Source organism: Oncorhynchus kisutch, unplaced genomic scaffold (genome assembly GCF_002021735.2).
Source record: "Oncorhynchus kisutch isolate 150728-3 unplaced genomic scaffold, Okis_V2 scaffold1890, whole genome shotgun sequence".
In the NCBI taxonomy this organism is placed as follows: Eukaryota; Metazoa; Chordata; class Actinopteri; order Salmoniformes; family Salmonidae; genus Oncorhynchus; species Oncorhynchus kisutch.
Window position 1 is genome coordinate 1 of NW_022263835.1, and position 25,800 is coordinate 25,800.

A 25,800-nucleotide genomic window follows, 5' to 3' on the forward strand; every position below is an offset into this window, starting at 1 on the left:
CTTGAAGATATTGTCTAATTCTCTCCCTCATGAGGATAATGAAAGTTCACAGAAATAACAAGTAAAAGGTAGAACTATTAAATTAAATTTGAATGTTTTAATGATTCAAAAGAAAATTGATATCAGTAAAGTGTTAACTCGAAATTACCAACATCAGTAACATAATTTCTGAAAAATCAGTAATGTAATTGTAATAGGCTACAATGGATAATCATAGTAGTCACAAAACACAAATTGGGTTCACAGGTTTGGACAGCACAGTAGAGTATAGTTCAGTAAAAGAGTTAAGTACAGTAGACGTTTATGAATCGTTGAGAGGTGGTCCAGACTGGACCGACCTAATTTGGTCGTTGGAGGCAGAGCTCATTAAAATAGCTAGCCAGTGTAGAATAATGCCAAAGTAGGATATTGCGTAGTTATACCTTTTGTGTACCTATTTAGGGTACATCACCATAAAGAGAGTGACATTGATATCCAAATGATCTCCATTTCTGTGTAGTACAGATCAGGAATCCATGATGAAGTCCGTTACCACAATTCCGTTACCGGGTGTAAATCCACTTCAATAACCAAAAGAGATTTTTTTTCCCAAAGACAATGTGTCATGTCACAGCTGAGACCCCATGATTTCTACAGATAATGTTGAATCTAAATTCAGAGCAGATATTTAAGAGTTTTGGGGAAAACGTGGACACAAACTGTTTCTAAACTTTGCATCTGCACAGTTCTTCCAGTAAATGTATTTTTGTCAAAAAATATTCAGAGGAAATTGTTAAAAGTAGTCCTTGTGCATAGAGTTGTATGGTTTGTTAACGCTTGAAAATCAATGGTTTTTGTTAGGCATATATTTTAAGTAAAAAGTCTCAGGACAATTCTGTTATGATGGAATTGCCCCACTACAATATTATTTCTGTCATTACACAGTCCTTCCTCTCTGCAGCAGCGTTTGATGTTGAACAAATATTTAATTAAAGTGTGGGGGAAAACGCATCAGACTTGTGAATGGTTTTCAGGGTTGGGGTCAATTCCGTTTCAATTCAGAAAGTAAACCTAATTCCAATTTCAACATTTCCTCATGGAAAAGCATTGAAGAGAATTGGAATTTCAGTGTGATTCCTGAATTGACCCCAACTCTGATGGTTTTGTGTGTCAAAAATCAGAATCCAGTTTCCCAGAATATGTAACGCAGTTGGTGTGAAAAGACCTTTAAAATCAGAAACAAAGCATTGAAGGGGGCTTTAAAATACTTGTTGATACAAGTAGAAGCACTATAATAGGGTTTTAGAATCCCCAGTGGGCGCCAAGGCACCAACTTCTCTCCGTACTCCACACCTGAACTTACCTGGGTCAGTGATACTATCTACTTCCTCCTCTTCCTCTAGATCTGGAGCAGACACTTCCCTGTTCTCCTCTTCTTCTTCTTCTTTGACTGCTCTTTCACCCTCCTCTTCTTCTTCTTTGACTGCTCTTTCCTCCTCCTCTTCTTCTTCTTTGACTGCTCTCTCCTCCACCTCTTCTTCTTTGACTGCTCTCTTCTCCACCTCTCCTTCTTTGACTGCTCTTTCCTCCTCCTCTTCTTCTTCTTCGACTGCTCTTTCCTCCACTTCTTCTTTGACAGCTCTCTCCTCTACCTCTTCTTCTTTGACTGCTCTCTCCTCCACCTCTTCTTGGATTTCTGTCTCCTCTTCTTCCTCTTTGACAATCACATTAAGTTCCAGTGTTTGACTGCAGTCCTCCAGCTTCACTGACACCATCTCTGGACCCTGCTGTGAGCTTCTATGTGATGGAACACCACAGCTAGAACCTGGGGACTCCATGGACTTGGGTTCAGCCATGGCAGGTTAGAAGGTAGGTGGATCTGCAGGTGGTATAGTCATAAGAGGCAGATACAGTGGAGGGTGAGTTGCACATAGCTAGCTGAAACTATACTGAACAAAAATATAAAAACACAACATGTAACAATTTCAGAAATACACATCAGCACCCCCCTTCTCAGGATGATCCCGCAGGTGAAGGTGTCAGTGATGTGGAGGTCTGGGTTGGCGTGGTTACACCTGGTCTACTGGTTGGATGTACTACCAAATTCTCCAAAACAACTCGAGGTGGCTTATGGTAGAGAAATTAACATGAATTATCTGGCAACAGCTCTGTTGGACATTTCTGCAGTCAGTATGCCATTTGTACCCTCCCTCAAAACCTGAGACATCTGTAGCATAATGTTGGATGACAAAACTGCACATTTTAGAGTGGCCTTTTATTGTTCCCAGCACAAGGTGCACCTGTGTAATGACCGTGCTGTTTAATCAGCTTCTTGATATGCCACACCTGTCAGGTAGATGGATTATTTTGGTAAATTAGAGATGCTCACTATAAGGGATGTAAACAACTTTGTGCACAACATTTCAGAGAAATAAGCTTTGTATGCATATGGAACATTTCTGGGATCTTATTTCAGCTCATGAAAAATGGAACCAACACATTACATGTTGCATTTTATATTTTTGTAAATGACCATGGCACTCCTGCCGGACTGCCAGTTGTAGAGCTCTATTAAAAATAAATTGGGTGTTTATCACCCTGTCTCTCCTCCCTGCTGCAGCGACCACCACAGAACATCAGTGTTTATCGCCTCGTCCGTGTTGCTGAAGCTGCAACATAATTACAGCCATTTCTGACTGAAAAGTTGTTAACGAAATCCTTCATTTGTTTTGCAAAAACCTTCCTTATTCCCTCAACCTGTAAGCATCTCACGCATGTAAGCAATAGGGGCTGACCTAAAGCATATCAATATCACAATAATACATTGATTATAACAAATACCGTGACAGCAACATTTGACAGCAAAATGGATGCAGAGGACGTGACAAATTAACTCGAAACGGGGGAATTGTTTACAGGTTACTCAGGGGGTAAAGGGGAAGTCAGATTATGTGGAATAAATGTGACTAGTTGTGGAAAATACTGGAGATCTATAAAAAAAGGTAAGTAGCCAGCACTGAGTGCATATTATATTGTGCCAAACAGGTGCTGATAGATTACAATATACTTTTTTCTGACCGTTTGGAACAACGTAAACAACACCAAACAAATGATAAGCATACCAGAGTGTCTGTTGTCACGTTTTTCTTTGTTGTAAAGCCTTTATTACAGCAAAGACTAAAAAAGCGTTGCATTAATTTGTGAAATTTGCAATTTCCGAAATGGAACGGTTTACGTGCTTTAAGGCTAATTATTCAATGGTCGCTTTTGTTATTTTAAAAACAGAAATGCTTTGATTGCATTTCTAAATCAGGAATGACTCGTGTGATGACATGAATGAATAAATGATTGATACAGTAGCCTACATAGACGTATTGAAATATAGGCCTTAGTAAATGACGGTATTAAGACTAAGGATGCGCTCTTAGGCCTACAGATCGATGGTGCTGTACTAAGCCTACTAATGATAATGACATGACTTACTATTATAATGATCATAAGAATAACAATAAGAAGGATATGGGGGGGGGGGGGGGGGGGGGGTGTTATATAATTTTCCGGACAATTTGGAACAGTGTAAAAACAATCGATCTGGTCTAACGAAAGAAAGTGTAAAGCCTTTAGTACAGCAAAGATTAAAAACAGACACATTTGTGAAATAGTTTATCCGTCGTGTGGTTGTGAGGCTTGGTGCTCACGGAATCAGTAGGCTTTTAAACAAACACTCAGACAGGCAACAGAAGCAGGATCTGTCTTATTTCTAGAGATATATGGATGATTTATTTTACTTTTATTGAACTAGGCAAGTCGGTTAAGAACAAATTCTTATTTACAATGACGGCCTAGGAACAGTGGGTTAACACCCTTGTTCAGGGGCAGAATCACAGATGTTTACCTTGTCAGCTTGGGGATTCGATCTCGCAACCTTTCGGTTACTGGCACAATGCTCTAACCACTAGGCTACCTGCCGCCCCAAACTTAACAGTTAGGCTATTGATTATTGACCTAATGAAGATGGGGTTTCCTAACTCCACCGAATCGTTCAACACCTATATGCTGGATAACTGTGCTATTATGCACATAGCAACATGGTCTAGGAAAAGGCACCAATTCAACAGCGCACTGATGTGTTTCAGACCTGCGGACAGCGACCGCTATCCAACGTGGGAGAAAGTGCATGTTATTAAACCAATGTTGTATTAGTGTTGTTCTGACAATATAACACAATTACAGTAGCACGTCTTAGACTGATTGACTGGACCATCCCCACGGCCTCCACAATGGATCAGTCCACTCAGACAGGAGCCAATCAGAAAGGTGACACCATGAATTAATTATTTATTTTTTTACTAAAGAAATATCAGACGACCAACAGCCAAACAATGGACCAGTTGACTAAATAGGGTCAGCCCTGAGACAAAGCCTATAGGCACTCACTCAGCCCACACACAGGCATTCCTGTGATGTTTCAGAAAGTTGCATGACAATACAAATCAATAATGCATTTAGTTTCATGATTAACTTGGGCAAATTAATGAACGTTCTAAGTTCAATACATTTGATATCAAAAAAAAAAATGTTTTAATGTCTGGATTCTGTCCGTGTTCTCCGCAATGCGTATTTTATAGGGCCTACAATTGATCAATTACCTCAGGCCATGCCCCTTCCCTCCACACCTGTTCCCACTCTTTAATCACCTCTCTGCCTTTTACCTCAGGCCACGTCCCACAGGTTAGAGCATAGTAACCAAAAGCTTGCTGGATCGAATCCCCAAGATGACAAGGTAAAAATCTGTCGTTCTGCCCCTGAGCAAGGCAGTTAACCCACTGTTCCCCGGGCGCCGAAGACGGGGAGGTCGAATAAGGCAACCCACGCAACTCTCTGATTCAGAGGGGTTGGTTTAAATGCTGAAGACACATTTCAGTTGAAGGCATTCAGTTGAACAACTGACTAGGTATCCCCCTTTCCATCCACACCTGTTCCCACTCTCTAATCCACTCTACATTTTTACCTTAGGCCACACCCCTTTCCTCCACACCTGTTTCCACTCTAATCACCTCTGGTCTCTAATACAAGTAGCATGCTACCTTTACCTTTGTAGATGCCACGGGGTGAAAATCTCATATCCCGATATAGCATTTTCTGTCAATTTAATGAATAAATAGTTTATATAAAACGACCACATGTAAAGGCCTATTATTACATTTTAAATTAGAACTCAAAAGGTTGTTACTCATTTGATTATTTCTCCTTTTATTTAGAACCTTTGCAATTTTTCAATTAAGCATGTAACAAAATACTGTGTATATAAAAAAAAAGTAAATAGAAAACACTACCCAAAAATATAGGCCTTAAATATATTTTGGGGGGCTTCCCTGTTTTGCACGTTTTGGTATTAATACGTGTCACATATCAATTTGGTACCTTGGGTCGAGTTGTGTGTTAACACCACTGATGAAACCCCCGTTTCTCGACGTGTAAATTGGGGCCATGTCTTTGCAGATGTAAGTTGGAACTGCAGCTGTTATCTCCTTTCATCTTCGTGGTTCTTTGTCATATGGTGTGCCGTGGGCAAAAGCCTCTTGCAACGTTTGAGTCGGGGGTTTGTTTTGAGCACTCGACTGTACTTTTTTGGGTCTCATCGGTAGACTCTCCGTACTGTTTCACATGATTCTTGGGTAGGTGGTAAAAGAGGTTAGTGGTGTTTGAGCCTGTTGTTGGGACCGGCCTGCGGCATATTTCGCAGAGGACGGGTTTCTGGGGCTTTTTTCATACCCAAACCACGTCCACGCGACCGAAGTAGCCCCTCTTTTAGCTACGAGCTCCGTGTCACGTTCACTCTCCTGTTTGTTTGTGTTGGCAATTTCCTTCCACACTGCACGTAAAGCGATTGGCGAAAAATATTGCCGTCAAGTGTGATTTGCGACAAGGGAATAAACGTTTATCGTCACACGCTATATATCGTAATATATAGTCCTATATTACGGTGTAGAAGTATTACGATTCTGTATTGCTGCCCTGTCGCTATAGTAACTTAAGCATGTACAGAGCCTTCAGAAAGTATTCACACCCCTTGATGTTTCCCCACATTATGTTGTTACAGCCTGGATTCAATTGAGATTTTGTGTCACTGGCCTACACACAATAGCCCATAATGTCAGTGGAATTATGTTGACTTTTTTTAAAAAATAATTTTAAAAAATTAAAGCTGAAATGTCTTGAGCCAATAAGTATTCAACCCCTTTACAACAAGTCCCTAACTTTTTTTTAAGGAGTAAAAATGTGCTTAACAAGTCACATTGATTTGAATGGACTCTCTGTGTGCAATAATGGTGTTTAACATGATTATTGAATGATTACCTCATCTCTGTACCCGACACATACAATAATCTGTAAGGTCGAGCAGTGAATTTCAAACACAGATTCAACCACATACCAGGGAGGTTTTCTAGTGCCTCGCAAAGAAGGGCACCTATTGGTAGATGTGTCAAAAATAAACATATAACAGACATTGAATATCCCTTTGAGCAGGGTGAAGTTATTGATTACACTTTGGATAGTGTATCAATACACCCAGTCACTACAAAGATACAGGCGTCCTTCCTAACTCAGTTGCTGGAGAGAAAAGAAACCACTCAGCAATTTCACAGTGGCCAATGGTGACTAAAACAAGGAGTTTAATACATTGTAGTTACTCTACAATACTAACCTAATGAAAGAGTGAAAAGGAAGCCTGTACAGAATAAAAAATATTCAAAATCATGCATCCTGTTTGCAATAAAGCACTGAAGTAAAACTGAAAAATTTTTTACAAAGAAATTAACTTTATGTCCTGAATACAAAGCGTTATGTTTGGGGCAAATCCAACAACACTGAGTACCACTCATATTTCCAAGCATGGTGGTGGCGGCTTCATCATGTTGTGGCTATGCGTGTCATCGGCAAGGACTAGGGAGTTTTTAGAATGAAAATAAATGGAATAGAGCTAAGCACAGACAAAATCCTGGTTCAGTCTGTTTCAACAGACATTCACCTTTCATCAGGACAATAACCTACAACACAAGGTCAAATATACACTGGAATTGCTTACTAAGATGACATTGAATGTTCCTAGTTACAGTTTTGACTTAAATCAGCTTGACAATACATGGCAATACTTAAATGGTTGTCTAGCAATGATCAACAACCAACTTGCCAGAGCTTGAAGTTTGCAAGTATTGTACAGTCCAGGTGTGCAACGCTCTTAACCAGAAAAACTCACAGCTCTAATCACTGCCAAAGATGACTATAATATGTATTGAATCAGGGGTGTTAATTCTTATGTAAATGATACATTTCTGTATTTAAATTTAATACATTTGCTAACTTCTAAAAACATGTTTAAACTTGTATCGGATATTGTGTGTAGATGAGTGAGAGAAATCTGTAATCCATTTTGAATTCAGGTTGTAACAACAAAATCTGGAATAAGTCAGGGGGTATGAATACTTTCTGAAGGCACTGTATCAGAGGCCTGCAACACCTGTTCTGGACAGCCCATCCACATGGTGTGCAGGCTCTTGTTCCATACCAGCACTAACAGTGGGTTCAGCTAAATCAAATAACCATAATCCTCAATTTAGCCCTTATTACTTGACATTCGTATGGGTATGAATACGTTCTAAAGGCACTGTAGCTATGGCTTATGATATGTCCCGTTTGTATAACCATGACCTGTTTGATATGCTAATGCCCTCCTTTGTCATGTTTAGTCCTGGCAGTCTCATACATGTGTAACTATATATTAAGCCTAGTCATATGGCATTACTTCATGATTTATGCACTTTTGTTGATGTGTTCCTCATGCGTTTCTCTAGTCTCTCTTCTAGACCCCCACTTGCACTACCTTACCGTGCTACCGGCCTTTTCAAGCCCCAACTCCAACCCTTCCCCCATGTGCAACTGTGTTTATTATAAATACCCTCAACGTGGATTATCAACCTCCATCTCCTAAATGTGTTCTGACCGATGCTGCAACACCCCGGAACTAGCCTATACAGTCCACATAGTCCTTTTATTTTTGAAATCGTAGCTACTGTAAGTAGTATTGCTAGTACTAACAAATTTGGGTGGGTCTACATTGGGGCTATTGAAGTGATGAGAAAAAAAATGTGATGTCGACTTCTAGCTAATCTCGGTTACCCAGAAGTAAATTATCGCTAAACCTTAGGTGGTGGAAAATAGTTCAGGACTGTTGCTCCTCTACATCACTGCTAGTAAACAAAACAAGCTAACGTTAGCTAGCTAACAGTAGATAGGTTGTTGGCCCTCAGTAGCGGTTAATCTTCCAATGAGGTTTGTACTGACGATTGATAATGGAAGCCAGACTTTATTCACGCTCATAAATAGTTCAACAGATCATAAACTCACCTTTAAAAATAGCCCTTTTCGTCAGTTGCTTGGTTGAGTAAGGACACGCGACGAAAAGAAGCAGGAACGTAAACTTCCGCCCGCGTTTCTAAAACGGAAGTGACGTTATATTTGTGCTGCCGTCAGTTAGATACTGTAGGTATGGAGCCAGCAACTCAACGGCTTTCCAATAAATCAAAAATATATAAGGCAGCTGCAAATTATATAGTATTGATACTTCTTCCCTTCTGCCACTACCAAAACGCTACATAATTAAATAGTTAAACTCTATAAAAAAAAGGGGTCAGGACAGGCCAGTCATAGATGGAGCAAGCTGGCAAAGTTAACTAGCATCGTTAGCATTGGTGTGTGGATGTTTTGTTTGCAGCAGTGGTACTAACATATGAATTACCATGTGCCATCATTTGTTAGACATCCAGAGTTTTTACCGGATACTAAAGAAATTATTACATGTTGCCCAGAATTGAAGTGATAATACAGGGTAAGTAAATACTGAGTACTGATGACAAGTAGTGTTCATGTTAACGCAAGAACCCCTGCTCTATTTTCACATAACAGTTGCGGTTGGTAAATGCTATTTACATAATAACATGTGTTTGCATGTTTTACTTCTGTGGTTTGAAGTCGACTTTCTTCTAAAGCAACAGTCCAGTGTCAGGCCTGTGATACTTTAACCAGTGTGTATTCATATTTTATGACCATCAGAAACCCTTCCCACACTGTGAGCAGTGAAAAGGCTTCTTTCCTGTGTGGCTCAGCTGGTATCTATTTAAGGTCTGTAAAAGAGGGAAAACTCTTCCCACAAAAAGAGCAACTCGTTCCCTTTGAGTTACTTGGTGCATCTTTAGTTTGCTATTCCCCCATTGACCACAGGGGTACGTTTTCTTTCTTTTTAGAGTCTGTTGGGGTGATTTAAGGTAAATTGGACAAATAAAACTGTCTCTGCAGTCTGAGCAGGGTTGGGGCCTACAAGTGTGTCTTCAACTCCTTTGGCTCATAGAAACTAGTGAAGCAGTCCATGCAGTGGTGATGTTTCTGTCTTGAGTTCCTCTGTCTGTGTTGTTTATGGTTTCCTGATGCTGTGGAACTGGGCTCACTGTCTGAACCTGGGTTGGAAATCTCTTCTGTGGGAACATGAACAGATATGGGGTTAGAATCAGGAATAGAGCATTGGATGGGCTAAAGAGCGACTTCCCCTAAAAAAAACTAATTCCTTTGAAAACAGCCTGTGGCATCGATATAAGTCAGAAACATTTAGTCTAGTGTCACAATTGACTACAAATTGTAAATAGGATAATTATGGTCATTTTTTAAATTTTACCTTTATTTAACTAGGCAGGTCAGTTAAGAACAAATTCTTATTTTCAATGATGGCCTAGGAACAGTGGGTTAACTGCCTTTTTCAAGGGCAGAACGACAGATTTTTACCTTGTCAGCTCGGGGATTTGATCTTGCAACCTTTCGGTTACTAGTCCAATACTCTAACCACTAGTAATGACTTTGAAACAGTTGAGTTTAATGGGTGTGATTGGAGAAATGAAGAGGGATCAACAATACTGACCTAATGAAAGATTGAAAAGGAAGCCTGTACAGAATAAAACATTGTTTGCAATAAAACACTGAAGTAAAACTGAAAAAAATGTAACAAAGAAATTAACTTTATGTCCTGAATAAGAAGCGTTATGTTTGGGGCAAATCCAACAACACAACACGAAGTACCACTCCTCATATTTCCAAGCATGGTGGTGGCTTCATCATGTTGTGGGTTTGCGTGTCATCGACAAGGACTAGGGATTTTTTTTATAGAATGAAAATAAATAGAATAGAGCTAAGCACAGGCAGAATCCTAGACGAAAACCTGGTTCAGTCTGTTCCAACAGAAGTTCACCTTTCATCAGAACAATAACCTACAACACTTATGTGCCTTTTACTGAGGAGTGGCTTCCATCTGGCCACTCTACCATAAAGCCCTGAGAGCTGCAGAGATGGTTGTCCTTCTGGAAGGTTCTCCCATCTCCACAGAGGATCTCTGAAGCTCTGTCAGAGTGACCATCGGGTTCTTGGTCACCTTCCTGACCAAGGCCCTTCTCCCTCGAATGCTCAGTTTGGCCGGGCAGCCAGCTCTAGAAAGAGTCTTGGTGGTTCCAATCTTCTTCAATTTAAGAATGATGGAGGCCACTGTGTTCTTGGGGACCATCAATGCTGCAGACATCTTTTGGATCTGTGCCTCGACACAATCCTGTCTCAGAGCTCATTTCTAAAAAAAAACAGTTTTTTGGCCTTGTCATTACAAGATATTGTGTGTAGAATGAGGACTTAAAACAAATCTATTTTAGAATAAGGCTTTAATGGAACAAAATGTGTATAAAGAGAAGGGGTCTGAATATTTTCCAAATGCACATTTATAATATTAGAAAGGAACTTAGGGATGGCAGGTAGTCTAGTGGTTAAGAACATTGGGCCAGTAGTTGCTGGTTCGTATCCCCAAGCAGACTAGGTGAAAATAATCTGATGTGCCCTTGAGCAAGGCACTTAACCCTAATTGGTCCTGTGAGTCGCTCTGGATAAGAGCGTCTGCTAAATGACTAAAATGTCTAATGTAACTAACTTCCTTTCTCATGTTACACACGAAGGAAGGAAGGAATCAGGTCACCTCATGGCCTCATCAAGCATGAACTATTACTCAGGTAGTAGCATACTGCTTGTATGGGAAATGAAATGGGTGAAAAAGGCAGAGGAGAGGCGAATAGGGAGAAATAACATGGGTGTTTTCATTAGTCAAATTCAGTTGCAATACGTTGGGTCTGTTGCAAAACGTTTTGCCACTGAAACCGTTTACTCCAAACGGAAAACGATTTGCATCAACAAGAATTTCTATTGGACAAATTAAAAGGGATACTTCGGGATTTTGGCAATGATGCTCTTTATCTACTTCCCCAGTCAGATTAACTCATGGATACCATTTATGTCTCTGTGTCCAGTATGAAGGAAGGTTAGAGGTCGTTTTGTAAGCCAATGCTAACTAGCATTAGCGCAGCTACACCATAGACTTCAAGTCATTGCGCTAATGCTAGTTAGCAACTTCCTTCAAACTGCATGCAGACATAAAAAATAAAAATAAATGGTATTTACGAGATCATTTAACTCTGGGGAAGTAGATAAAGGTCTTCATTTCCAAAATCCCTAAGTATTCCTTTAAGGTAGGTCCCCTCCCGGTTGACTAAATGTTTAGCAAAATAATACAATAATACAACAATACCCCTGGTGTGGAGGGAAGGGCCTTCAGGGGTATCCAAATAGATTCAGCTGCAAACTGACCACAACTAATCACAATCATTTCATACCTTGATTACATTGGGACATGATCACATCTTTTTTTTCGTGTAATAATTTGAAATTCCTAAATTAAACACATTTTTAGCTTAATTTCTAGTGATTCGTTTTTTTCTTTACCAAAAATTGACCCCCCCCAATAATAATATAGATACTTTTACAACTCTGAAAGGCCCCCAAAAATCACTTGCTGGATGTTTTTTGAAAAGTGAATCATTCATTTTGGAAGCTGCCTTGCAAGATATCACTCTGGTCGAGGGTGAAGTCGGCTCCAATCAAAGGTCACGTAGGTTAATTACGTGGGGTAATGAGTAGGATGTGTTGACACATGCAAAAGTGATTTTTTTTAAAATAAAAAGGCTGTCTCCCCAATACAAACTAGTTTGAAAATTCAAACATGTACTTTATGGAAAATATCTGTGTTTCTGAACGATGTATCATGCTGCTTTGACAATATGACCAAGTAGCGCAGATCGCTTTTCAATATGAGCATCCCTCACCGGCTTCACTCGGGTCACGTGACGGACCACAGCCCAGTGTAACCCAGGCCAGTTTAATCAGTGTCACGACCTTTCACAACAAGTTGATTTAGCTGAACCTGCTGTGTTTGTGCTGGGATGGAATTAAAGCCTGCACCACATGTGGATGGGCTTTCCAGAACAAGAGTTACAGGCCCCTGATATACTGTTATTAACTGACAGATGTCATTAAGCAGTTGAGTGAACTGTCCTTATAAAATTGTTATTGTACATATGTCGTATTTTAGTAGGGCCTTGGGAGTATCGGATAGTAACTCTTGATCCAATACATTTTAAGGGTGCTTTAAACGACTCAAGTCTGTGCTCGCAAATTAGTCTTATCACCACAGACAGGCGTTTGGCTGAGACACCCCAGCGGCTTGGCTTATGTCAGCATTTCTTTTTACGCGAATCAATCCATTAAAATGTCACAGCCAGTAAAAATCTAAATCTAGACATGAAAGGTCAGATGCTTGTGGCATGGATCCACAAAACCACCAGTCTTGGCTCGGTTAATTCAGATCTTATTTCCCAGGTCACATCTCTTTCTGTAAATCTATTACCGTGTCAGCAATGTGAGGACCTCATGGTTCGACTAATAAGGTCAATATAATGTGCTGGCCTGTATCGGATCTCTCTGTGATCCACAGTAAAGGTATGAGGTGTTCACCTTTCAGCATGCAGTGTGAAGTCAATGGAGGGATGCATGTAATATTAATCTAATACATTTACAAGGAGAAACACTTGGGTCAAATGGGGAGCTGTTGTGTTTTTCAGAAAGATTTACAGATCTTTAGACAAACAAGTAGTCAACAGTATTACCCCGTCAGTGACCTTCTCCTAACATGGCCATGATCCAAAACTGTGTGTCAGAAATACATGCAGCCTGAAGTCATTTATAGAGTAGTGGCCCGAGGGCACACACTTAATGTGTTGTGAAATGCAATGTTTTTATCTCATAACTGCCTTATTTTGCTGGAGCCCAGGAAGAGTAGCTGCTGCTTTGGCAGGAACTAAATGGGATCCATAATAAACCCCAGGAAGTGTAGCTGCTGCTTTGGCAGGAACTAAATGGGATCCATAATAAACCCCAGGAAGAGTAGCTGCTGCTTTGGCAGGAACTAAATGGGATCCATAATAAACCCCAGGAAGTGTAGCTGCTGCTTTGGCAGGAACTAAATGGGATCCATAATAAACCCCAGGAAGAGTAGCTGCTGCTTTGGCAGGAACTAAATGGGATCCATAATAAACCCCAGGAAGAGTAGCTGCTGCTTTGGCAGGAACTAAATGGGATCCATAATAAACCCCAGGAAGAGTAGCTGCTGCTTTGGCAGGAACTAAATGGGATCCATAATAAACCCCAGGAAGAGTAGCTGCTGCTTTGGCAGGAACTAAATGGGATCCATAATAAACCCCAGGAAGAGTAGCTGCTGCTTTGGCAGGAACTAATGGTGATCCATAATAAATACAAATACAAGCCCAGTCATGTCAAGTTGGCTGGATGTCCTTTGGGTGGTGGACCATTCCTGATACACATGGGAAACTTGAGCAGGAAATACCCAGCATCGTTGCAGTTCTTGACTCAAACCGGTACGCCTGGCACCTACTACCATACCCCGTTCAAAAGTACTTAAATATTGTCTTACCCATGGCACACATACACAATCCATGTCTCAATTGTATCAAGGCTTACAAATCATTCTTTAACCTGTCTCCCCCCCTTCACCTATACTGATTGAAGTGGATTTAACAGGAGATATCAACAAGGGATCATAGCTTTCACCTGGTCAGTCTGTCATGGAAAGAGCATGTGTCCTTAATGTTTTTAATTTGAAGGCAGCTTAATGTGAATACTGGGCAAGAGGTGTGTAGACTTTCACAAGTGACTATATACAGGTTTAATATGTGAATTCTGACCAAATAGGTTCAATATTGTAAAATCATTTTAATTGTGGTAATATAATGACCCAAGTATCTCACCTGCATCTGGATGGAGTAGTCCTGCTTGTAATTGCAGTAGTCCTGCTTGTAATTGATTGCAGTAGTCCTTTGCTGTTGTTCAGGGATTGATTTGCACTTTTTGCACCAAAGTACGTTCATCTCTAGGAGACATACTTCCTGAGAAGTATGACGGCTGCGTGGTCCCATGGTGTTTATACTTGCGTACTATTGTTTGTACAGATGAACGTGCTACCTTCAGGCATTTGGAAATTGCTCCCAAGGATGAACCAAACTTGTGAAGGTCTACAGTTTTTTTTCCTGACGTTGTGGCCGATTTCTTTTGATTTTCCCATGATGTCAAGCAAAGAGGCACAGACTTTGAAGGAAGGCCATGAAATACATCCACAGTAGAGGTTGACCGATTAATCGGAATAGCCGATTAATTAGGGCCGATTTCAAGTTTTCATAACAAACAGTAATCTGCATTTTTAGAGACCGATTATGGCTGATTAGATTGCACTCCACACGGAGACTGCGTGGCAGACTGACAACCTATTACGCGAGTGCAGCAAGGAGCCAAAGTAAGTTGCTAGCTAGCATTATACTTATCTTATAAAAAAACAATCTTAACAATCACTAGTTAACTACACATGGTTGATGATATTACTAGTTTATCTAGCTTGTCCTGCGTTTGCATATAATCGATGCGGTGCCTGTTAATTTATCATCGAATCACAGCCTACTTCGCCAGACAGGTGATGATTTAACCAGCGCATTTGCGAAAAAAGCGCTGTCGTTGCACCAATGTGTACCTAACCATAAACATCAATGCCTTCCTTAAAATCAATACACAAGTATATATTTTTAAACTTGCATATTTAATATTGTCTGGTAACATGAATTTCTTTTAACTATGGAAATTCTGTCACTTCTCTTGCGTTCTGTACAAGTAGAGTCTGGGTATATGCAGCAGTTTGGGCTGCCTGGCTCGTTGCGTACTGGGTGAAGACCATTTCTTCCTTACAAAGACCGTAATTAATTTGCCAGAATTGTACATAATTATGACATAACATTAAAGGTTGTGCAACGTAACAGCAATATTTAGACTTGCCACCCGTTCGATAAAATACGGAACGGTTCCGTATTTCACTGAAAGAATAAAACGTTTTGTTTTCGAAATGATAGTTTCCGGATTTTACCATATTAATGACCTAAAGCTCGTATTTCTGTGTGTTATTATATTATAATTAAGTCTATGATTTGATATTTGATAGAGCAGTCTGACTGAGCGGTGGTAGGCAGCAGCAGGCTCGTAAGCATTCATTCAAACAGCACTTTCCTGCATTTGCCAGCAGCTCTTCAAGCATTGTGCTGTTTATGACTTCAAGCCTATCAACTCCCGAGATTAGGTTGGCAATACTATAGTGCCTATAAGAACATCCAATAGTCAAAGGTATATGAAATACAAATGGTATAAGGAGAAATAGTCCTATAATAACTACAACCTAAAACTTCTTACCTGGGAATATTGAAGACTCATGTTAAAAGGAACCACCAGCTTTCATATATTCTCAGGAAGGAACTGAAACGTTATCTTTTTCACATGACAAATATTGCACTTTTACTTTCTTCAACACTTTGTTTTTGCCTGATTTAAACCAAATTGAACAGGTTTCATTATTTATGAGACTAAATGGATTTTTTTGATGTATTATATTAGTTAAAATAAGTGTTTATTCAGTATTGTTGTAATTGTCATTATTACAAATATATATATATATTTTTTTAAATCGGCCGATTAATCTGTATCTGCCCTTTTGTTCTCCAATGGGTATCGGCGTTAATCATAATCAGTCGACCTCTAATCTACAGGTACACCTCCAATTGACTCAAATGATGTCAATTAGCCTAACAGAAGCTTTCTGGAACAGTAAGAGCATTAAAAAGGGGGGTTTAAAATACTTGTTGATTCAAGCATAATAATCATTTTGGAATCCCCAGTGGGCGCCAAGGCACCAACTTCTCTCCGTACTCCACACCTGAACTTACCTGGGTCAGTGATACTATCTACTTCTTGCTCCTCTACGTCTAGATCTGGAGCAGACACTTCTCTGTTCTCCTCTTCTTTGACTTGTATCTCAGCTTCCTCTTTCACTCCTCTCTCTTTCTTCTCCTCTTTGACTCTTCTCCTTCTTTAAGTTCTACTTTAAGTTCTCTCTCTTCCCCTATCACAATCTCATTGACTTCCAGTGGTTGACTGCAGTCCTCCAGCTTCACTGACACCATCTCTGGACCCTGCGGTGAGCTTCTCTGTGATGGAACACCACAGCCAGAACCCGGGGACTCCATGGGCTTGGGTTCAGCCATTGTAGGCCCATGTGGTAGGTGGATCTGTAGGTGGTTTAGTCATAAGAGGCAGTGAAGGGTGAGTTGAACATAGCTAGCTGACGCTACATTCCAAATACATTTTCTAAAGTCGTAGCTTACTAGCTAGCTAGCTATAGCAAGTTGTTAAAATTACAACTTCTCATCACAGGTTGAGTTAACTTGAATGACTTACTACGCAATGAGACATTTAGCCAATTGTTACCCAAACGTATATCTATTATTTACTCTGAGGTGAAATCAGACTGCATGGGTTTTACTAGGTAGCCTCAGGCTAGCCCTTGATCATGACTCTCAGTTCCATTCAATTACTCATAAGAGTCATTGGACGAAGGGATCTTCTGTACGGGGTAGTTTTTGATACACACCTTTCTAGGCTTAGGGTTCCCACACAGCAATATCTCCATGTTACTGCACGTGTTTGCAGAAGACAGAAGGACCACCTGTGCTAATTAGCATGCTCCTAGCACCTGTGTGTAACGGAAGAAGGCCGCCTGAAACGTGTTGTAAACTGAAAAATACTGTCGGCTGCAACTGTGATAAAGCCGGTTACAACAGTGTAAATTTTGTATTTATGAAATTATTTTTGATGTCATATGAAAGTAGATGGCTTTATGTTTCTAAAACCGTATCGCAATAGAGAATCGATTCACGTTTATATGGCTGTTTTGGCTGCCAGAGTCAGTCTACTTCTAAAAATACCATAAGGTGCTTGGACCTTAAGAGTAAGGGTAGGCTCCTTAAGAGTACATATTAGGTTAGTTAAATAAACATCTTCTAACAAAAGGTGGTGATATGCTTCGCCTTTTACTCTGCTGGTAACACACGCTAGCTAAAAGTATATCTGCCCTTGGTAGACATCATTCCACAAATTTGACTTTCACTGAGGATTTGCAATGGGAGTCGGGGTTTATTTACGCTCATAAATAGCTCAACAGATCATAAACTCACCTTTGAAAGTTGTAGAGTAGCTAAGATTAATTATCGACAGGGAACGAGAGGAAAACTATCAGGAACGTAACTTCCGCGTTCTACATCTCTTATTCTATGGTATAAACGCGTTGACACAATTTGAATGTGCATGCCGCCACCTACTGCATGGTAGTAAACTAGAGAACAAACTGGGACACCCTGTTACTGTCAAACTGGGACACCCTGTTACTGTCAAACTGGGACACCCCGTTACTGTCAAACTGGGACACCCTGTTACTGTCAAACTAGGACACTCCTCTAGGCCATTTTAATTCGGAACAAATATTTTGGGGTATAATGAAATACATGTTTTCTTAACAGAAATACATTTTTTTTAAAGGATAAAATGTTCAATTATATTTTCCTCAAATCTGCTGTCAGCTAGCTTGTAGAAAAAGCTAGAATAACTGCATTTTACTTCCTAGCTAGTGATATTCATAACCATACAGGTATATGATGACCGCTGTTAACATTCTACAAGGAAAGAGACACTTAATTAATGATTTAATCAGTAACCAGATCACCCCGGATACCAGACTTAGAAGAGTCATAACTCAGTTCTAGAATGTTGTCATTGATGAGAATTGATCTAAAAATCTATTGGCATTCAGTATTCTTGACTTTGTTTAAACATCCAGCCTCTATTGTAGTTTCATGACCAGAGACACATCTCCAAAGGCACAGTATTAATTTATTCAGAGTGGTACTGTCAAGACTTCCACCGAAGTCAGCTCCTCTCCTTGTTCGGGCTGCGTTCGGCGGTCAACGTCACCGGCTTTCTAGCCATCGCCGCTCCGTTTTTCATTTATCCATTTGTTTTGTCTTGTGCCCTGCAGGACCTGGTTTTCATTCCCCAATCACACTACATGTATTTATTCCTCTGTTCCTCCTCATGTCTTTGTGTGAGATTGTTTTGTGTTACGTGTGTATTTTGACGTGCCAGACTGGTGTTGGTTGTTCCGTGTTTTATCACGAGGTATGTTTATTTGTTTGTACATTATTATTGTGACTGTTTGCGCGTTTTGCACTTTTGCCAATTGGCTGGAGGTTTTGACGCGGTGGCGTCCGTCTGTTGGTTTCTCCTGCCTAAATAAAGTGTGCGCCTGTTCACCACTCTCTGTTCTCCTGCACCTGACTCTGCTCCCAGTACGCACACCATTGACAGGTACATGCATTCACACAGTCTTGATTTATAGGATCCTTCCCATTGTATGATTGATATCCCAAGTTATCAATTTAAAGTTTATGGAAGAAATGCACTTGTCCTCATGTGAAAATGTTTTTATTAAATAGTATACTGCCGTAATGTCATCAATCAAATCAAACTTTATGCAGTGGTGTAAAGTACTTCAGTAAAAATACTTTAAAGTACTACTTAATTAAAAGTAGTTTTTTGGGGGGGTATCTGTACTTTACTTTACTATTTATATTTTTGACAACTTTTACTTTTATTTCGCTACAATCCTAAAGAAAATATTGTAATTTTTACTCCATACATTTCCCCTGACACCTAAAAGTACTAGTTACATGTTGAATGCTTAGCAGAACAGGAAGATTGTGAAATTCACCCACTTATCAAGAGAACATCCCTGGTTATCCCTACTGCCTATGTTCTGGCGGACTCACTAAACATACATGCATCTTTTGTGTTGGAGTGTGTCCCTGGCTAGCTCTACATGTATAAAACAAGAAAATGGTGGTGTCTGCTTTGCTTAATATAAGACATTTGAAATGATTTATACTTTTACTTTTGATACTTAAGTATATTTAAAAAACCAAATACTTTTAGACTTTTACTCAAGTAGTATTTTACTCGGTGGCTTTCCATTTTGCTTGAGTAACTTTCTATTAAGGTATCTATACTTTTACTCAAGTAGTATTTTACTCGGTGGCTTTCCATTTTGCTTGAGTAACTGTCTATTAAGGTATCTATACTTTTACTCAAGTATGACAATTTGGTACTTTTTCCACCACTGACTGTGAGTAGTTAGTACAACCAATGCATTTCAAGGTGTTCAGTCATGCATTTAAAAGGCATGTAACACTTAACCTCCTTCCTCTTGTCAGGTCTCCTATAGGCGACTCTATTTGAGCTATGTATTTAGCAATTCAATGTTTTTCCAGTAAATAAAATGTACACTGAGTGTTCCAAACATTAGGAACACCTACCTAATATTGAGTTGCACCCCCATTTTGCCCTCAGAACAGCCTCGATTTATTGAATGCGTTCCACGATGATTCTGGCCCATGTAATGCTTCCCACAGTTGTGTCAAGTTGGCTGGATGTCCTTTGGGTGGTTGGCCATTCTTGATACTCACAAGAAACTGTTGAGCATGAACACCCCTGCAATCCTGGCACCTACTACCATACCCCGTTGAAAGGCATTCACCCTCTGAATGGCACACACACAATCAATCCATGTCTCAATTGTATCAAGGCTTAAAAATCCTTCAACCTGTCTCTTACCCTTCATCTACACTGATCGAAGTGAATTTAACAGGTGACATCAACAAGGGATCATAGCTTTCACCTGGATTCACCTAGTCCTCTTTGTCACAGAAAGAGCAGATGCTCCTAATGCTTTGTACACTGTGTATAAAGCATTAAATAATTCATTATATTCTTGATACATTGTTCCCCTAAGGACTACTGCCACTACCAGAACACTAGAGAATGAAAGAGCTAAACTGTATGAAAAGGCCAGGCCAGTCACTGATAAAGCAAGCTCGCAGGGGGAGTTAGACTCGTTACTGTAGGTGTGTGGCTGTTTTGTTTGCTGCAGTGCTGCTAACATCAGAAGCTGTTGTTTTTTTGTTCAGTCCTGAAATAGCGACAACCATGTTTACAATACACCGTTATCATCATGCCAGCTTTATAATCAATATACAATACTAAAACACAACTCCAACGCAACACTTTCAATCCTCTACTTTGATCACCATTATTTTTAGTACATAAAATAGCTACGTTTATAACATGATACCCAGGTTCAAATGTCACCCTATACAATAATCTAAAGGAAATTGTTCCTTCACTTCCACCATAATAACCACCATTTATTACCAGACATCCAGGCTTTATTACAGGATACTGAATGTTTATAACATGTTACCAGGGTTGTGGTAAAACAATCGATTGTGTAAATGCTGAGCAGAGATCGAGATGACCAGAGACAAGACTCCCTGCTCTACTGTAGAATAACAGGTGAGGTGATGGCTAGTACAAGACTCCCTGCTCTACTGTAGAATAACAGGTGAGGTGATGGCTAAAACAAGACTCCCTGCTCTACTGTAGAATAACAGGAGAGGTGATGGCTAAAACAAGACTCCCTGCTCTACTGTAGAATAACAGGTGAGGTGATGGCTAAAACAAGACTCCCTGCTCTACTGTAGAATAACAGGAGAGGTGATAGCTAAAACAAGACTCCCTGCTCTACTGTAGAATAACAGGAGAGGTGATAGCTAAAACAAGAACCCCTGTTCTACTGTAGAATAACAGGGAAGGTGGTCCTTTGCAGCTCAGTTGGTAGAGCATTGTGCTTATAACGCCAGGGTAGTGGGTTGGAGTCCCTGGACCACCCATACGCATGGCTGTAAGTCGCTTTGGATAAAAGCGGCTGCTAAATGGAATATATTACCTATATTATAAATGTTGTTAATGTAGACTTTTTATTTGTAAATCATCACTATGTCTAATAAATCACTGTGTTTATTTCATGAAAATAACTCCAACTATATTGTTTACCATTTCTTTCTCTGAGCCTCCTTTAGCTGTTGGAATGCTCAGTCTGATTGTGGGGGAGTGTTGACACAAATGGAACTATATTTACATAAACAGCCCTGATTGGTGGATAGGATCGCTTATAGACTCTAGAACAGGGATGGATCATCATCGAGATTCAGATATTTTTTTCTCGTGAGGATGGTCATGGGGCCAGAACAAATTGAATACAGGAAGCCCAAACCGATAACATTTTATTAAAACATAATTTCAAACCTTGCTTACATTTGTATAGGATCACATATATATATATATATATATATATATATATATATATATATATATATATATATATATATCTCTTATGCGTGGGAACAGATTTTCAAAATTCAAATCACTTGGAGCTGATTGGCTGGTGTTAAAGTCTTTAATCTCCTACAATAAAAAATGATACATTATTAGATTTTTTTTACCAGAAATCTTGGGGTCCAATCAAAACCACCCGCGGGCAGCCAGTTGGGGAACCCTGCACTAGAGCCTACCCCACTTACCTCTTCAATATAAGAGGATACATATGCAAATAAAATATGATTGGTCAGATCAGATTGTGATGTCACGCGCTGGAACAAAAACTCTATCCCACCTGAATAGGCTGAAAATCCAGGCAAATATATATATTTTTAAGTGTTATTTCAACCTTATTAAAACTGCTCTGCTCCTTTAACATCATAAGATATGTTTACATGTGTTTTACTTCTGTGGTTTGAAGTTGACTTTCTTCTAAAGCAAGAGCACTCTGTCCGGTGTCAGGGCTGTGATACTTTAACTGGTGCGTCTTCAGATTTGATGACTGACTGAATCTTTTCCTACATTGAGAGCATTGGTGAGCCTTTTCTCCTTTGTGAGTTTGCTGGTGTCTATTTAGGTGGTGCAACAGACTGAAAACCTTTCCACAATGGGAGCAGTGGTATGACCTATTTTCTGTGTGAGTTAGCTGGTGTGTCTTCAGACTTGAAAACTGACTGAAACTCTTTTCACACTGGGAGCAGTGATACGGCTTCTCTCCTGTATGAGTTCGCTGGTGTGTCTTTAGATCTGAAGACTGATTGAAACTCTTCCCACACTGAAGGCAGTGGTAAGGCTTCTCTCCTGTGTGAGTTCGCTGGTGTGTCTTTAAGTAGCTTGAATGACTAAAACTCTTTCCACACTGAAAACATTTGTGAGGCTTCTCTCCTGTGTGAGTTCGCTGGTGTATCTTTAGATCTGAAGACTGATTGAAACGCTTCCCACACTGGGAGCAGTGGTAAGGCTTCTCTCCTGTGTGAGTTCTCTGGTGTGTCTTTAAGTAGTTTGAATGACTGAAACTTTTCCCACATTGGGAGCAGTGGAAAGGCTTTTCTCCCGTGTGTATTCTAAGATGATTTTTCAGGGAATCAGGTCGCTTAAAGCCCTTCCCACATTGGGAGCAGTGGATAGGCTTCTCTCCTGTGTGGATCAGCTGGTGTCTATTTAAGGTCTGTGAAAGAGGAAAACTCTTCCCACATACAGAGCAGTGGAAAGGCTTCTCTCCTGTGTGAGTTATCTGGTGTTTCTTTAGTTTGCTTGGTGCCTGAAAACTCTTCCCACATTGACCACAGGGGTAAGTCTTCTTTCTTTGATAGTCTTTTTGCGTGGTATGACGTGAGTTGGACACACGGAACTGCCTCTGCAATCTGAGCAGGGGTGGGGCCTACAAGTGTGCCTTCTCAACTCCTCTGGCTCATAGAAACTAGTGAAGCAGTCCATGCAGTGGTGATGTTTCTGTCTTGAGTTCCTCCGTCTGTGTTGGTGATGCTTTCCTGATGCTGTGGAACTGGGCTCACTGTCTGAACCTGGGTTGGAGCGCTCTCCTGTGGGAATATGGACAGATAAAGGGTTAGAATCATGAACAGAGCATTGGAGGGGGTTTAATAGTCTTGTTGATGCAAGCAGACACACAATAAGAGTTTTAGAATCCCCTGTGGCCGCCAAGGCACAAACCTCTCTCCGTACTCCACACCTGAACTTACCTGGGTCAGTGATTCTATCTAATGCTGCCCCCTCTTCCTCTAGGTCTGGATCAGACACGTCCCTGTTCTCCTCTTCGTCTTTGATTTCTCTCTCCTCTTCTTCTAGTCCTCTCTCCTTTTTGACTTCGGTCTCCTCATCCTCTTTCACACCTCTCTCCTCCATCTCCTTGATGACTGCGTTCTCCTCCAGCTCTTCTTTGACTTCTGTATCCTTATGTTCCTTTTCAATCTCCATCTCTTCCTCTTTGACCGCTCTCTTCTCCTCCACCTCCTGTTTAATCTCTATCTCCTTATGGTCCTCTTTAACATCCATCTCCTCCTCTTTGACTGCTCTCTTTTCGTCCACCACCTTTTCTTCTTCTTCTTCTTTAACTTCTACCTTCTGATCTTCTACTTTAAGTTCTCTCTCTTCCCCTATCACAATCACATTGACTTCCAGTGGTTGACTGCAGTCCTCCAGCTTCACTGACACCATCTCTGGACCCTGCTGTGAGCTTTTCTGTGATGGAACACCACAGCCAGAACCTGGGGACTCCATAGACTTGGGTTCAGCCATGGTAGGCTAGTAGGTAGGTGGATCTGCAGATGGTTTAGTAAAAAGCAGCAGATACAGTGGAGGGTGATTTTCACTCTGCTAAGTCAAGTTACATTCCAAACACTGATTTTCTAAGGTCACAGATAGCGAGCTAGCTAGGTAACTAGCTTCCACATTTCTCATCACAGGTAGAGTTGGCTTGCTAACTAACCAGAGACACCTAGCCAATTGTTTTCAATTGTTTTCGTTCCGTATATCTGGTATTTTCTCTGAGGTGAAATAAGACTGCATGAGTTCTACCAGGTAGCCTCAACTTGAGTGAGCTAACTAGCTACTAAAAAAGATGGTTGTACTATATATGTTTTGCCTCTCAGCTAGTAATAGGCTGGACAATAAAATGAGTCAAAATTCACCCAAGGCTGAAAAACAGCAAAAGAACGTTGGCTAAGCTGGAACACTAGTGCGAGCCCATAGCAAATTAATGGAATCGAATGTTCGCAGAGCATGTTTTGACTGGAGTGATGCTTAGAATTCAATTTCGCCTAAATGGCAACAAAAAACGGTATCCTTTTTATTTTACCACTACAATCTGTTCCTCAGATGAAACTGGGGGAAAAAAACAACTTGTGTAGAAAGTAAATATCCGCACCTCGATGGTGTCAACTGTGCTTATGTCAGCGTAATGAGAAAGTAGGGAAAAATGAAAACGTAGGAATATTTCTGGTCTAGTGATCGATGACAAACAAGCAAGCTCGCTGCCCAGACTTACATAATTACATTTATTTTATTTAACTAGGCAAGTCAGTTAAGAACAAATTCTTATTTACAATGATGGCCTACCGAGGAACAGTGGGTTAACTGCCTTGTTCAGGGGCAGAACGACAGATTTTTACCTTGTCAGCTCGGGATTCGATCCTTTTGGTTACTAGTCCAACGCACCAACCTGCCGACCTCAGATTTCTATGAGTATGTTTGTTGTTGTTTACATTTGAACTATAAACAACGTGAGCATGTATCATTGCCAACGATAGCGAAGCAGGCATTGTGATGTGGAACAATAAGCTAGGAATAGAACGTTCGGAAGGCGGGTTGGTGCCACGGTGCTCAATAGAACTAATAGGAGCTGGCAGGGTGAAAATGTCCCTACAATAAGGCCTGTTTCTTTCGTGATTACTTCAAATTGACAGCAAGTAGTTGGGAAATATGGGCATATTATTAAACTGGGCTCCACGGCGGATGCAATGAACTAGTTTTTAATCAGAAAAAAGCGTTGTTAAAAATGTCATGTGTCCAGCCGCTAGTAAGAAAACAAGCTCCGTAGCTAACGCTAACAGTAGATAGCTACGTTATTGGCCCTCGGTACCCGCTATTACACCATTTGCTCTATCACCGACGATTGTCAATGGAAGTCATGCTTTAATTAGTTCAACATATCACAAACTCACCTTCAAACGTTGTGGCTAAAAGTCTTTATCGACAGTTGTTTGACTGAGTAAGAACACGCAAGGCTAAAAACCAACGATGTAAACTTCCGGATGCGTTCTTCTTCTTTAAGGGCGGAATATATAAGACAATGGTGTATTACCGCCACCTGCTGGATGGGATGAAACCTAAGAATTCTTCTTAGTTTGGCAAATTTAACACATGCGCAGTGAAAGCAACATAATCCACCTTTAAAATCAGTGTTTCAGGATCTCTCAACAGGTGGCTACGGTGTAATCCACTGCCAATTCCTCCTCATTTCCACTTTCTCCTTCAACAGCGTGCACTGACTCTGCATAGGAGACCTACTGGACAGCTACTGCAACCTCCTTCACCCTCACAGGGCACTCCGGGCAGTCAGGAACATGATTCCCAGTACAATTGCAGCACCGTACACTCTCTGACTCTTAAGCAACATATTTATTTTGTGCTGAAAGGAAAGTAGTGGGTGCGTGTCGAAAGCGCCCTGCTATAGTT

The 25,800-nt window shown here is 40.4% G+C and overlaps 1 protein-coding gene and 1 long non-coding RNA gene across 3 annotated transcripts; both read right to left on the reverse strand.

The window, feature by feature from the left end:
• Window positions 1-1,632: 1,632 nt before the first annotated feature.
• LOC116368218 (uncharacterized) lies at window positions 1,633-17,599 on the reverse strand. 2 transcript variants are annotated; one of them, XR_004208493.1, is made up of 5 exons: window positions 17,517-17,594; window positions 16,934-17,035; window positions 16,230-16,571; window positions 8,389-9,512; window positions 1,633-1,858 (listed from the first exon to the last, which is right to left on the reverse strand). It is a non-coding gene; the product is annotated as an uncharacterized LOC116368218 (long non-coding RNA). The 2 variants fall into 2 exon arrangements; XR_004208492.1 differs by lacking the exon at window positions 16,934-17,035 and having other exon boundaries at window positions 17,517-17,599.
• A 3,853-nt stretch (window positions 17,600-21,452) lies between these two features.
• Window positions 21,453-25,397, reverse strand: LOC116368219 (gelsolin-related protein of 125 kDa-like). The gene is made up of 3 exons (XM_031819149.1): window positions 25,287-25,397; window positions 23,307-23,885; window positions 21,453-23,147 (listed from the first exon to the last, which is right to left on the reverse strand). The coding sequence occupies exons 2-3, from the start codon at window positions 23,860-23,862 to the stop codon at window positions 22,852-22,854; spliced, it is 852 nt and encodes a 283-aa protein (XP_031675009.1). The 5' UTR covers window positions 23,863-23,885; window positions 25,287-25,397; the 3' UTR covers window positions 21,453-22,851.
• Window positions 25,398-25,800: the final 403 nt, after the last annotated feature.

Coding starts and splice junctions, on each gene's coding strand:
- LOC116368219 (XM_031819149.1), bottom strand. CDS start 23,862: ATGGCTGAACCCAAGTCTATGGAGTCCCCAGGTTCTGGCTGTGGTGTT. Junction 23,148..23,306: donor AGATAGAATCACTGACCCAG/GTAAGTTCAGGT, acceptor ATATTCCCACAG/GAGAGCGCTCCAACCCAGGT.